This window comes from Ipomoea nil, unplaced genomic scaffold (assembly GCF_001879475.1).
Source record: "Ipomoea nil cultivar Tokyo-kokei standard unplaced genomic scaffold, Asagao_1.1 scaffold1558, whole genome shotgun sequence".
NCBI lineage: Eukaryota > Viridiplantae > Streptophyta > Magnoliopsida > Solanales > Convolvulaceae > Ipomoea > Ipomoea nil.
In genome coordinates, this window is record NW_017617986.1 from 1,227,712 (window position 1) to 1,243,290 (window position 15,579).

General features: G+C 32.1%; 1 protein-coding gene and 1 long non-coding RNA gene across 2 annotated transcripts; one reads left to right on the plus strand and one right to left on the minus strand.

Annotated features, from left to right (window-relative positions):
• Positions 1-3,218: 3,218 nt before the first annotated feature.
• LOC109189581 lies at positions 3,219-3,592 on the plus strand. The gene is made up of 2 exons (XR_002055585.1): positions 3,219-3,280; positions 3,370-3,592. It is a non-coding gene; the product is annotated as an uncharacterized LOC109189581 (long non-coding RNA).
• Positions 3,593-6,189: 2,597 nt separating this feature from the next.
• LOC109189570 (auxin-responsive protein SAUR19-like) lies at positions 6,190-7,133 on the minus strand. Its single transcript, XM_019340181.1, has one exon. The coding sequence runs from the start codon at positions 6,878-6,880 to the stop codon at positions 6,497-6,499; it is 384 nt and encodes a 127-aa protein (XP_019195726.1). The 5' UTR covers positions 6,881-7,133; the 3' UTR covers positions 6,190-6,496.
• Positions 7,134-15,579: the final 8,446 nt, after the last annotated feature.

Below are 15,579 nucleotides of genomic sequence, written 5' to 3' on the forward strand. Positions count from 1 at the left end.
CGCGACGACCGTCACTGCCTCCGCCCGCCATAACCACTGTCAGTCTGTCACTGTCTCCGGTCACCACAGCCGCTGTCACCGTCTCCGCTCGCCACAGCCGCCGTCACCGTCTCCGCTTGCCACAGCCACCGTCCATCTGCAATAACCAGGTTAGTTTGTTCTTCACGGAGATAATAATCTAGATGTGCAAAGTGTTTGTTCTTAGACATGCCTTTCTTTCTCTTCTTCCAATTCCCTATTTAACAGATTCTATGAAGATAAATTGCTCTGATATTATAAATCACTATAGAACTTGATGTTTTCCCCTCCTTAAACCATGTAATTAAATGTTGAGTGGACTCTTTTTGGCTGAACCAGATTCTATATACGCTAGGTGGACAAGAAAATCTTCAGACAGCCAAGAAATATTATGCATCAACTGTAGACTTAACTGGTGGCAAAAATACTAGAGCCCTTTTTGGTATATGCTTGGTGAGTGCATTTCTATCTCTCAAGTGTGTTTCTTTATGCATAATTGCTTTTTATTAGATCCCAGTTTGTTTAAATCCATGTCAATTTGAGGTGTTCTTGTGATTTTCCATTGATCCAGCCTATAGTCTCTGAAGACTGTAGAGTTTTGTTAATAAACTTCATCTAACTAGTGTTATTAAAACCAAACTGTAGATTGATCCGTGAATATTAACTTTATGTTTCTACGGAATATTAACTGTATTTATTCATTTTTTAAGATAAGTCCATAAAGCTGCCCTGAAAAGGGTCTCTTTGTTGGCCATTTGGAAAAAAGATGATGAAAAGAAAAGGTGTTATAAGGAGGTCAGTTTAAAAATCTGAGTGAAAAAAAGAATGAATAGGAAGTGAGTTGAAAAATGGATATGAGGGGGATATAAGTTAGGTGGATAGTTTTGGTTATTGGAAGAACACCCTAAGGATATTCAGTTGAGGGGTGTTGTATTTAATGTTAAAGTAATAATAAACCCCAATGATAGGTTGTTTGGCTTGGCAATCTTGAGGGGTAAAAGAACTTGGTGAACTTGCCTAGAAAACTGAGAAGCTGAGGCTTGTTTGCTAGGATTAGGATGTTTGGTTTATGAAGCTGTCCAGCTGAGACCTTCATCATGGCACTCGGATACTTTAACCCAATGATGGGCTGCTAGCTGGGCAGTCTCTGAGGGTTACAGCTTGTTGAGGGTACTGGCAGTAGAAATATTGTGCAGCTTTTGTTTGGTGGATCTACATATGTAGAGATCAAGCCATTTAATTGTTTTGCAGGTAGGTGGAAGATTGAAGATTGATGTTGAAGATCCTAGGAGTTTACACTACTACAGAATTGGACATATAAGTAGTACTTTGCACTACACCTTCAAGGTGAAGGTGTCTTGGTGTCTTCGTGAGTACATGGTACAATCTTAAGTATGCTTGTGTGTCAAAAATTACAAAACCTGAGAATTCCATTGTTTATGAATAGAAATGCAGTAAAAAAGACCTTACATTACAGGAAAAAAAAAAAAAGAAAAAAAAAACAGTGAGTAGTTTTAAACACATGGGGACCATTTCTTAGTTTGACATATTGTAGGTAATTTCTTATGCACTTCCTTAGGCCAGTCCATTCCATCAAACCCTTCTATCTATTTCACTTCCTTAGGCCAGTCCATTCCATCAAACCCTTCTATCTATTTCACATGACAATCATTCTTTTAGAGGATAGTTCTAGTGATGAGAGTTGGTTGATTTTATATTTCTAGTCATCCTTGGTTTTTCTTTACTTCTCTATTTCAGGTTGCCTTTTTGGCCTTTTGCTTCTTCAAGGGGTATTATAATAATAATAATAATAATAGTAATAATTATTATTAAATTCATAGTAATAAGAGTTGAGAAAAAGGTAAGAAAAAAGAAGAGATTGATATGAACTCATTTGTTGATGAATGAAGGCTTTTGAGGTGTAAAAGAGTTGTGGTGTTCAGCAAATGAAATGGCAAAATCAGATACTATACTTAAAGCCCTTAGCTTTAAGGATCTATCAGGAATGAAAAGTGAAGGGGCAAGCCAAGCCAAGCTTCAATTCTGTTCTTGTGCAATCTGCAATGGGATCTCATCTATCTGCTTTTATCTTTTACATTATTCTATTTCATTTCAGTGCAGTGAATGCTAGCTGCCTCACAAGTTAAGATAAGCAGAATATAATTAAAGTACATGCATGCATATATGAAATGGAAACCTCTGGTAGGGGTAACATTATTACAGTTTATCCTACCAAGATTATCACCACTCATTATTACAGTTTATCCTACCAAGATTATTAATGAGAATCTGGGCTATTATATAAGGCTTTTGTCAAATTGACACTATTAAAATTGTTTTTGTAGTGTAGTTAAAACATGAGTTCATATCAATCTCTTCTTTTTCTGGTGCAGTTACTGGTCAATAGTTATACATTCTGTTTTCTGCTTCCTTGTATAGGGAAATTAACTGGAGGGATTTTAAAGTAATGTTTTTTCTTTGATGTCAACTTAACTTTGACTTGGTGTTTCTTTTAGGTAGATCTAGATCTTGGGAACTATGAGCATTCATAGATAATAAGCTGACGCGGGACAACAATATAACTACTGGGAAAATTTACCAGGCATGTATTTACATTCAAAGTGATTTTACACTGCCCAGCACCTAATGTTTATTGAAAAATCGCATTATATTCTGAAGCAGAATCAGTTTCCATTCAACATAAGCTTCAGAGCAGCCCACATATCCTGCTTTGGATTGTTATTGGTTTAAAAAAATCTTAGAGAACCAAGACATTGGAAGTTAATCCACTAGAGTGATTCTAAAATTTACCATCCGCCAGGCTTTGTTATAAACCTAAGATTGGTGTAGTTATCATCTTTTCTTGATAGTAATATAGAAGACTCTACCATCTTCTATTGGATTAACTTCCAATGTCTTGTCATGTGCATTCATTCATGTGATAAAATTTAAAGAAATTGGCACTGTTTCATGTCTCAAACTAACCAATGGTTATTCTGAATGTGGCAATGACACAATAGTCGAGGAAGCCAATGGTTATCATCAAACTAACCAATGGTTTCATGCATAGTATGTATAGAAATTGAATTTAAGTTTTAATTAGTGTGATAATATGAATAACAATAAATTGCTTAAATTAATAATATATATATGTATTTTGTAGTGCCCGATACAACCTGGAGATTATGAGTGTGGATATTATGTCATGCGATACACGTTTGGTATCGTGACAAAATATTCATCTATTGATGATTTGGATAAGGTAAGTGAATTTAAATTCAACTATGTATAGTACAGTTAAGTTATATTTTATTAATTAACATAAATTTGATTACTTAAATTTTTTTGTAGGCATTTGAAAGCGATAGTCCGTACTCCATCAATGACATAAATGAGATTCGGGAGCAATGGGCAAAATACTTCTTTTCGGAGTGCGTGTAACTTTTGTTTTATTGATAAATAGTTTTGTTTTGATGATAGTATTGTTTTGTGCATGTTTTGATGATATTATTATATTAAAGTGTAATCGAGGATATAAAGTAGTATTGTGTTTTGATGATAGTATTGTGTTCAAGTGCATTTTGTTAAAGTATTGATGATTGTTTTGTGTTAAAAGTATTGTGGTTCTATGATATTAAAATGTGGTGATATAAAGTAGTGTATTGATAGATAAATTGTGTTGTGTAGGACTTTTAACTGTAACAGGTACAAGAATTATTTTTAAAAAAAAATAGTGGATTTAACAAAAATAAATTAAATAATTAAAATTAAAAAAAATCCGCGACTGTTCTTCCTCTAGAACAGTCGCGGATATATATTAAAACGAAAACATTCCGCGACTATTTCTATCATAAAACAGTCGCGGATGACCACTGAATAAAGAAAATGAAAAATAAATAAAAATATAATCCGCGACTGTTTGACATCAAGAACAGTCGCGAATTAATACCCAATTCGCCACTGTTCCACAATAGTCGCGTAATGTCCGAGACTTTTTGTGACGTTGGTATCTGCGACTGTTGTACAACAGTAGCTAAATGTCATTTACAACAGTAGCAAATGACCAGATCTGTACTAGTGGATATGTGTGACTGACATTTTATCTCTTTATATTTGTGATAGTTATGCTCCTGTAGAATAGGTGTGTTTGAACAAGTTGTTACAACCTCCTACTATTCTCCCTCACTTGTATACTATTTATAGCTTGTTATTTTACATCAATGAAGTACAGTTTATAATCTTTACATATCATGTAAGTAATATGATCGGATTCTATTAGAAATTTATTTTTTAAAATAACATTCCAAATTGCACATATTTTACTTCATTAATTGTTAAAGTTCGCACTTTTAAGCAATCATTTTCTGTGGACCATGATCTACGCATATCTGTGTAGACCATACTATCAAATAATATATATTCAGTACACAAATAATTTACTTTTCGTATACTAAAAATGTACATTGTATTCAGAAAAAGTACATTATTTGAGTATTAAAAGTATATTTTTTTAAAAGTACATTATTTTGTATAATGTACATTCAGTACATAACTAATGTATTTTAAATTTATTAGAAATGTACTTTTTGTTATGGTCCACATAGCATTATTGTGTGGATCATGGCCCACATAATAATTTGCCATTTTTAAGTCCAAAGGCTCAATTGCACAAAATCAATAAATTTAGTGGTCTATTTAACATTTTTTCCTTAACATGACGTTTGGTTGGAAGGAGGGAGGGTCGTTATATCGTGCACCGCGGTGCATAATCGATTATGCACCGCGTGTCAGACACTACAGTGTGTCTAAACCGACACTGGCTCGCGCATTATTTTTATATTATTAAACGAAACTACAGTTATATCAAAATTGTACTGTAGTTGTGGTGAAATGAAACTACAGTATATATAAAATGAAACTGAATAACGTTTCACATATTTGAGTGTATATTGTACAATGAAGCTGTAATTATATTCAAATGATCATGTAGTTGTGTTTTAAAGAAATTATAGTGTATATAAAATAAAATTAAATAACATTTTCACATATTTGAGTGTATAAATATTGAATGAAACTGTAGTTATATCGAAATGAAATTGTAGTTGTGTTGAACTGAAACTGCAGTGTATACAAAATGAAACTGAAGAACAAAGTTATTTTTTGCGAAGATTTTGTTTCTTTTCATTAAATAAAACGACGTCGTTTTGACAGTGTCGGTTTAGACACACTGTAGTATCTAACGCGCGGTGTATAATCCATTATGCACCGCGGTGCACGATATAATTGGCCAAGGAGGGAATTAGGGTGGAAATGAATTGTAATTCAGTGAGAGAAAAATAAGATGAGAATAAAGTAAGAATTCAAATTAAATTGTTTGGTAGGGAGAAATAAAATTATTGAGAATGAGAATGGAAGATGTGATAGAAATTAAAGACTAAAATATCATTATGTAATAACAACAACAATAAAGGACAAAAAGGATTTTTATTTTTTTTCCTTAAAATTTCATGTTGAATTGCAATTCATATGGAGAGCGGTATGGATTCCAATTCCACAATTGAATTGCAACTAACGTAACTACACTCTATCAAAGAGTTTTTTGTACTTTTGGTCCCACGACTATAGTAGCACTATCAGGATTGATCCGCGATTTTCAAACTTTGCAATATTGGTCCACAACTATTGTTTTTGTTGCAAAAATGGTCCTTCCGATCAATTTTTCGTCAATTTTTCGCCGGAGAAAAAAATTCTCCATTTCAAGCAGGGATAAAATAGACATTTACATTGCCCTTACAATCACGCACTGACGTTGACCTCTTATTCTGGCCAAACTGCGAAAAAAAAAAACACAATTGCCCAATTGCCAGAGACGAACCAATCTATTGGGTTTTTTTTGTTTGATTTTTTCATAGTTTGGTCAGAATAAGAGGTCAACAGCTGTCCGAGATTGCAAGGGCAATATAAATGTCTATTTTATCCTATCTTGAAATGGAGAATTTTTTTTCTCCAGTGAAAAATTACGGAAAATTGGTTGGAAGGATCATTTTTGCAACAAAAACAATAGTCGTGGACTAATATTGCAAAGTTTGAAAGTCATTGATCAATTCTGAATAATGTCAGTATAGTCGTAGGACCAAAAATGCAAAAAACTCCTCTATCAAACACCTAATAAACGTTTCAAAAATTGCTCTAATTTCGGGAACCAAATAAATTGAATTTTTGGATTGTACCAAAACCATCCCTAACTATCATCCCTATTACAAGACAAGAGAGGTAGTGTTTCCTAATCAAGGAAGCCACATGAAAATGACCATTTACAAGCATGGTGTATGCACATCCTTTCCTACCGCTGCACTTCACCCTAATCTCAAGAAACTTCAACAGGGATTGAAAAAAAAATAAAAATTGTACTCTTCACCCCGGGACAAAACCCGCATTCATAACTTTTTTAGCCTAATCAACCCGTGCCCAAAAAATTCTATACAAGTTCACCAAAACAAAACTGCCCATTGCAGCATTCCACAGCGCTCACCACTTCCCGGAAAGCAGCCACGCTGCACGGCACCGCCAGCCCACCTCTCTGCGCAAACCCAAACTCATCACACGCCTTCTCCAGCAAAATCTTGAAGAGCGGATGGGAGAGGTAGCTGGTCGGGACGACGAAGCGCTGCCGTTCCTCGCCTACGTACACCGCGAAAGTCCCCGCCGCCGCCGTCTTTCCGCCGGCCGGAGCCCCTCCTTTTTCCCGACCACCCTTGAGCAAGTACTCCTGAAACTGCGATTCTTCATGCCCGGAACTGCTCCTCATCACTCTAGCCTTCCTACCCAATTTCTTCACTGAATCAATCTTCTTCCCCAACATTGTGTTTTTCTTTTCTCTCTTAATTAGGATTGTTGAGAAAAGCGGAGGTGGGAGTTGAAGAACAAAGCTGAAAAAAAAAAAAAAAAACTATAAAAAGTTGTGTGTTTAGTTTCTTGGTTCTTGAGACGAAGAATTGAAGAAAAATGGCGGAATGGGGATGGCTTTTGTAGTGTGGAGAAGAATCTCCCACGAGGAGTCAGCTTTTGACTAAAATCTAAAGAATAGTATTTGGGAGTTTGAGGCATATGATTGTATTGTGGTGGTTTATTTGTCATGTAGAATTATATTTGTCGTTACATGTGCTTTGACTTATTAATAGTTAATCCCAATTCAGCAGACCTATACTTGGGGAACAATGTGATAGGAAAATACTACCTGCACTCCAATTTTTTACTTTCAACTTTTATTCTTTTTCACAAATTTTTAATATACACTTTTTCTGCGACTTACATGATGAATGTATAATTATATATATCTAATTCTTGTTTATCATGTCATGGAAGTAAAAGTGAGGAAGTAAAATTTAGAAGTATATATAATAAAATTTAGAAGTATATGTAGTAGAATTCAAATATAAGAATTATCTCCTATAGGTATGTACGGGGTTTGGATAAACTCTGCACTGTAATTCTAACTGATAAAGAACAATAAAATTATTAGTAAACTTGAATTTTTCATAGCTAATCAGCTCTAATCAAGAAATTAAAACAAATATAATAGGCCGCTCCCCTGGAAATGGAAATCAAACTTATAATCCCTTTGTTACTAAACGAATACGTTGTGATCTATACATACTTTATTCCTACTCTATACTAAGAGGATTAAAAAAAAAAAAAAAAAAAAAAAAAAAAAAAAAAAAAAAAAAAAGGAAAAGTACTGCTTTAAAGATTAATAAAATGTTGTGAACGGAGAAACAAAGGTCGAGAAACCTTCTTTATAGAAAGTCGGACCATAATTTGAGTGTGGAAGCAATTATATATATATATATATATATATATATATATATATATATATATATATATATGGTTGAGTTCATATCAGGACCACAATATATAGAGATTGATTATGGACACACAACAAATTAGCATCATGCAAATAATTTAATACGAAATGATACACAAGAATACAGGTAAATATCAGATGTCAAACTCAAACTCTATTAATTAACAAACATATGCACACGACATACAAACAAGTGGCGCACGACTACATTAGGCCAGACACACGACATACAGGCTAATGACACACGACTACAGCAGTTTGCACAGTCCTCTATAATATAGTAGTCCTCATTTGAACTCAAGTCTCTCTCTCTCTATATATATATATATATATATATATATATATATATATATATATATATATATATATATATATATATATAATGTTAACCTATCTTTCTTACACAAAAATAATTTTGAAAAAGGGTAAGCAATTATTTAGGAACAAGATTTACTGAATGCGCACTCTCGAATAGTTATTGCAATTTTCATTTTTTTTTAAGGTTATTGTAATTTTATCTTTGTCACCCAAAAGAAAAACAAATATTATTTTGTACAATTGTATTATTTTTATTTGTTTACCATTAATATTTTCTTTAAAAGTGTTGGGTACAATTACTTCATTATTCATAATTTTCTTTACGGGAATATAATATTGTGTGAGAGACTGAGAGTGTTGAACCTATTTTTAAAAAGGTTAGATAAGTTATATAAATAATAAAACTTAAAAGTTAGATGCTTTATATATCAATTTAAAAATAAGAGTAGTTACTCCGCATAACAAATTGGTTGAACTGGAAAAAAACAATATATCAATTTTTGTGACTATTTTTTTTCAAAATTCAAACAAAAAAAACATATTGTATACAACTAATAATTTTAATAATAATGGCCTAACTCCTTAACCAGCCAAATCAATTAGCTTCTTTAATCACAAGAAAAATGAAATATTGGGGCAATCTCACCAAATTGACAGGTCAACTGACTTGGTAACTCTAAATTAGTTTTATTTCGTTGTAGTCTTTTATCGGTTAGGGTGAGCTTCACCCTGCAGAACGCACCATAAAATTAATTCTTTACCTTTCCCATTTTATATGTTTTGTTTGGTTAACAAGACTTGATTGAGGTTATTTTTTATTCAATTTTTAATAGCGTTAAGTTTATTATTAGTATATAAAATTTATATATTTAAAAATTTCATTAAAAGTACTACTAAACACAAATTTTTTATAAATATAATTAAAAATATTAAAAAACATAAGCAAAGAACAAGGGGTGTTCAATCGGTTAACCGAACCGTTTTAACCGAACCGAATTAACCAATTTTTTTTTCCTTGAACCGTTAACCGAACCGAAGTTTGCTCTACCGAATTCACCGAACCGAAAATTTTTTCGGTTAATCGGTCGGTTAACCGATTAACCGAACTTTTTAACGTTAAAATTTGAAATTCTAAAAATAATACCTAAAATAATAAATTCAATTAAAATAAAATACATATCATAATAAATTCATAACAAAATATAAAAAACATGAATTATAAACTCCAAAGATCCCTAACTTCATATTAATATTTATATTTATATTATTATTTTTATATATATTAAAAACTTTGGTTAACCGTTTGGTTAATTCGGTTAACCGACCTTTCGAACCGAATTAAACGTTAACCGAAGTTTTAAAATTCCTTTAACCATTAACTGAATCGAAAAAGTTCGGTTCGAAAACGGTTAACCGAACTTTGTCGGTTCGGTCGGTTAACCGAAAATTATCCGAAGTTTGCACACCCCTAAAGAACAGAGTTAGTTTAACTAATAAATAGTAAATATGACAAGTAAAATGAGACAAAGAAAATACATATATATTTTTTATATACTAGTCAATAAAGACCACCTCACATACATCCTGACTAATCTTGTTCAAATTTTAAGAATTAGAGTACCTTAGAAGTTAGAACTCATAAGAGACCATTTTCTCACATTTTGAAGTCCTAGCTTATCCGTCATGAATAAGATTCATTTCAATATTATGATTCTTATTAACAGATTAAAAGAGTGTGTTATCAAACAAAAACTAATTAGTTAATTAAAGATTCATTTATACTCTCCCTCCCCCCCCCCCCCCCCCCCCAAAAAAAAAAATAGAGATTCGTTTAGTGGACCGCTAAAAATTGGTGGAGGGAGGGTGATGGAAACGACAAGGAGCAACCTAGGAAGATTCTCCAACGTTTGTCACTTTGGATGATTAAAAATTAGTCAAAAAAAAAAAAAAAAAAAGGTTTTGTGACTTAGGATGATTTTGAATTAGTGGAAGCAACCAATTATTCAAAGGGTTTCATTTCCAGTGGTGTCCCATTGGCCATTTCGCATCGCACCAACACACAACGGACTATTCAATTCATTCGTCAGCAAGGGCGGCACTACCTTCATTCTTACCCTCAAAGATTGACCTGGAAACCTTCAATATTTATAGATATTTTGTAAAGTTGACTTTTTTAGCAAAAAAATTATGGATTCAAATTTTATGGACAATAATTTCAAATTTGGTTAATAAAATTCAGAAAACGACTTTCACAACTCGTTTTTGATTGTTTGGCTATCAACAAAAAATATATTAGATAAAAAAATACTCATTTTTACGAAAATAATCTTTCAAGATTTTTACTAGCTCGAAAGACATTTTCTGAATTCATATATCACACTCAACTCTCTCCCTCCCTCCCCCCCCCCCACCCCCACCCCCCCTCCTTCTAAGTGGTGTTAAGTGAATGTTGGCCTGCCATCTATTTGGTTATTGTTTAAACTAGTATTGCACCCGTGCGATGCACGGGATGAAAAGTAAACTATATTGTAATTAAATATTGAATTAGTAATACACATCTTAAGAAAATAAACAAATATTTAATGTGTAGTGTGAAATACAAAATGTTTCAAAACAATACAAAGTATACCAAAAGCATAACATGCACCTCGAAAACATGAGTAATGAAAACTATTAATGGTTGTTATATCTTTAAAAGATGTAGAACCACAAACTAAATACAACAAACAAAGTATGCCTTCATTAGCTTAATTTTGCCATTACAACACTATTTTTTTTAAACAACATTACAAAATAGGCAAACTAAGATTATTACTCTTTTTTGTACCAAAGCAGAGCAACATTGCTAATAAAACCACACCTACCACAACAGTAGCAGTAAGCATCTTGGACCAACTTTCCTTTTCAACTTGAGTGGCACCACTCATTGACATTTTAACTCTCGACCACTCTATTTGCACAAATGACATATCATCTCTTAGTTGTTGACAAATAGAACTCAAGTCTCTTAGTACATTTAGTGTTGCCTCATAATCAATATTGCCCGAGATTTCTTGAACTTGAGCATTCTTCATAATATCATCAATAAATACCAAAAATCCACAACCATTTTCCTGTGATATTAAAATACTCATATAAATTAACCACATACCCAAATGATTTTTATATAAAGATTTGTAATCTAACCTTCCACAGTTGACAACCAAAGAATTTCCGTCCACTATCACAACCGACGCATAACGGAGATTTCAACCCACATTTGCAATACAAAGCAGGCTCATATTGCAAATTGAAATTACGCATAGTAACTTTGGATGAAGATGCAGAAAACGATCTAGAATTTAACGACGACATTATTGTAGAATTCACCGACACCCTTTCCTAATGGAGAGAATGATCACAAATCCGTATCTCTTTTCATAATTTTTGCTGAACTTTATAAACAAAATTACTACAGTTAGATATTCAATTGAAATTTTTAAAATATATAAAAATAAAAAATTAAATGAAATAAATACATAAGTCCCAAATTATGTAAGTATATATATATAAAAAAAAAAAGAATAATTCATATTAGTGTAGTAAGTTATATTACTGACCCCACACACACACATATGTATATATAATGCCATATTTACATTTTGTTTTTAATATCCACGTAATTATTGAAATACATCCATTTTAAATATGTATTTCACAATTTAATGAATACGCAAATAAAGAAAAAACTACAATAATAATATAACAAACAGTTATAAAATTTATTGAAATGAAACATTATAATATTCTTATGAGATTAAAATAAAACAAAAATTATATACACACAGAATTTAAAAAATCAATCAAGATTAATGTGCTAAAAAATTCAATAAACTGGTTCAAATTTTAGACTCCAAATTATATAAATATCCACAATTAAACAAATTAAAAAGTTAATATATATAAATTTCTATTTAAAACTATATCAGGTATAAAAAATTATTTTGTATAACTGGGCCAACCTATCTGAATATATATTATTAGATAGATATATTATACCCAAAACACTGGCCCAACAGATCAGCCAAAACTCGACTCAAACACAGCCCACCATATAAAAATCCCAAAACCCAAGTCACTCCAACACTACTGCCCCATTTCCACGCCGTCTCTCTCGCTGCTCTGCCCTAAGCCTACCTCCGTCGACGAAGAAGGAAACCAGGCAAAAATACCAACTCGAAACTACAATCCGACTTCCATACTACCAAAATCACTTTAAAAATCATTCATTTCACCATTCCAAAACCATTAGAGAATTTACCCACACTGTTTTACACAAATCTGATTCGATTTGCAGATACATTTTCGGACACTATGGAGGCAAGAATCTACAATACATGATAATTTATTTCTGATTTCTTTCAGTTATCTATATATTTTTATCTAATTAAATAAAAATCCTAACTAATTTCAGTTATTTATATATTTTTACCCACTGTTCTACCCAAATCTCTGTCGATTTGCAGGTATCATGTTCGAACACTATGGAAGGAAGATTATACAATACACTATATTTTTTTCTCTATTTTATGTCATTTATGTATATATATTTTTTCTAATTGACCGCAAATCCTAACCAATTTATACGCATGCAAATCAATTTCGAATCTGGAAAACGAAAATAAATATGATTTGAGCTCTAAAAAATATAAGTTTTTCTCTAACTGTAAAAAATTAATTCTCACTTAAATATTCCAGTATTTTTCTTCATATTTTCTTAGTTATACTTAAATTATGTCATTTTGAAATATGTGTTCTTCTAATTAACCACAAACCCTAACTATTTTGTTCGCAGGTCAGATCTAAACTCATCTGGATAGCATCGAGCACCAAATTGTAGAGAATTTCGAAGTTCAATAGTAAAATAAAAACAAAGATAAGTCCTATAATTTCTCTTATTAATGATTTATGACTAAAAAAATTAGCCTGTATTCAAATTTTTCTGAAATTATAAAAATTGATTGCTAGTAATCCATACCTTTTTGTTTAAATCCTCATGGAATTGTGTAACTTCCTCATATCTCTTTAATGTGCTGCTTAGTATCTACATTTGAAGACTGAAAGCGAAATTGATGAATGATTTTGTAACACAAGTGAATGAAGCCAATTTATAAAAAAGAAAGACCGTTGGTATTCGTAATAGAATGATTAGTGATAGTTAGATTTGTAGTAAAAAGCAATGGCTAGTTTCTTGGAAATACAATTCCTCTGAAAATTTTATATGTTGTACTCAATAGGTTACATTGTACTCATTACCTATATTTCCTTGGGAATAAAACTCCTTCCCAGATTTTTTTTTCTAGCTAGCTAACAATATGTACATGTATCCATTCACTTAGATGCATCTATATATATATATATATATATATATATATATATATATATATATATATATACACTGTTAGCTTTTTCCAAACTGATTTACAGTGTTAGTTTTTAATTTCATAATTTTACTTCATTGATAACATTGATCAAAGCCTATTTTTTGGAGCAAATGAGCCTAAAAATTATATAATCCCTAACATTGGCTGTTAGGATTATGGATATTGACAGTTCAGATGGTTGGTATTAAAACTTTTTTTTACATAAATTATTGAGTTTGAATGTATAACACATGTACTAAGCTTGGTTAAATAAATAGTATCAAAGGTTCAACAGATACTTTTAATACAACACTAAGTTAGAATTTCATCACTCCAGCTTAGATCTGTAACTCATGTTTATTAGTGTACTAAAAAACTAACTTAGAACCTTTTGTCAAACCTGGAATACTCCATGTCATCACTCCAGCTTAGATCTGGAACCTCTTGTCATATTCTTACTGAAATCTGTTGACTAATTGAGTAAGCATACTCAATGGATTGTCACCCAAAAGATTAGAACAGTGCTTTGAAAGCACTTCTTAATCAGTAGAAACACTAAGTACTGTGAAGGGAGACTGCATACTTTGGAGTTGCTCTTTCCCAACAGTTGCTCTGAAACATGTTCATTTGGTTTGTGGACTACCATGTGATTTTTTCTGTATATATCTTATTCCCAATGATGTAGTATTGACATTGAAGAATTTCCTACTGCAATACTGCACATGCCATCATTGTTATTAATTTTTTACAGCAAAAATACAAAACACTCATTTTTTCTTTTGTTTACAGAATGTAGTTTTGATGTACATCCACTCCATTCAGATGTATGAATCTAGACTAACATTACCAATTTTTATCACCTTTACAGGAATCTGGCCAAGCAGGACGAATGACAATTGAAACCCACTCATACCAAATGGAAAAGCTGAAAGTTAAAGAAGAACACATGTATTAGGAAGCAAATGCCAGGTAAAAATTTATCCAGATCTCTATTGATAACAGAAACATGAACATAGTCTGATAGTTGATAAATCATAAAACATTAGGAAAATATTAGAAATAGGAAAATCATTGTCCAAATACATTTAAAGCCACACACAGATTCACTTCAGTTTCCTTATCAACACAAACCATCTTAGATTTTTTGCAACCGAAACCAATTGGAAAATCATCAGAAAACCGCCTCTTCACAGGTGCTGCTTCAAAAGATACATCGCTATGCTGAACATCCTCTTTAACAATCCCATCCAGCCCAATACAACCACCATCATTATACCCAAACAAATCCTATAAGAATCAAAGAAAAAAAAAGTAGTAGTTGAAGTCCCAAAAAGAGAACAGTAAGTGAGAGTAGTAGATATAAATACCTCTGTAGGTGTGTTGTCTTCTACCTGGGAATCAAAACCTGGTGAAAGCATAGTCAAAGGACTATGATTCCTCTTCACAGGTGCTGCTTCAAAAGATGCATCGCAATGCTGAACATCCTCTTTAAAAATCCCATCCAGCCCAATACAACCACCATCATTACACCCAAACAAATCCTATAAGAATCAAAGAAAAAAAAGAGTAGCAGTTAAAGTCCCAAAAAGAGAACAGTAAGTGAGAGTAGTAGATATAAATACCTCTGTAGGTGGGTTGTCTTCTACCTGGGAATCAAAACCCGGTGAAAGCATAGTCAAAGGACTATGATTAACTAAAGCATCACAATATTGTGTAAGCACTTCCTCCACCTTACTTATACTCAACACATCACTAAGTTGTCTAGGCACAAAACAACCTACACCAAGTCTTAAAGCAAGATCTATAGACGTTTGAGGTGTATGCTCAGTAACAACACTAGAAAAGAAGAACATCAGTAAAAATAACAAACAACAATAGGAAACACAACAAATATAAAGAGAGATATACCTTCTGCAATAAGAAACAAACTTCTTTGAGCAATGATGTGAAAGACATGTCTTACACCAGAGAAATTGA

What these genes read in the sequence shown, in the direction of transcription:
- LOC109189570 (XM_019340181.1), bottom strand. Translation starts at nt 6,880, where the DNA reads ATGTTGGGGAAGAAGATTGATTCAGTGAAGAAATTGGGTAGGAAGGCT.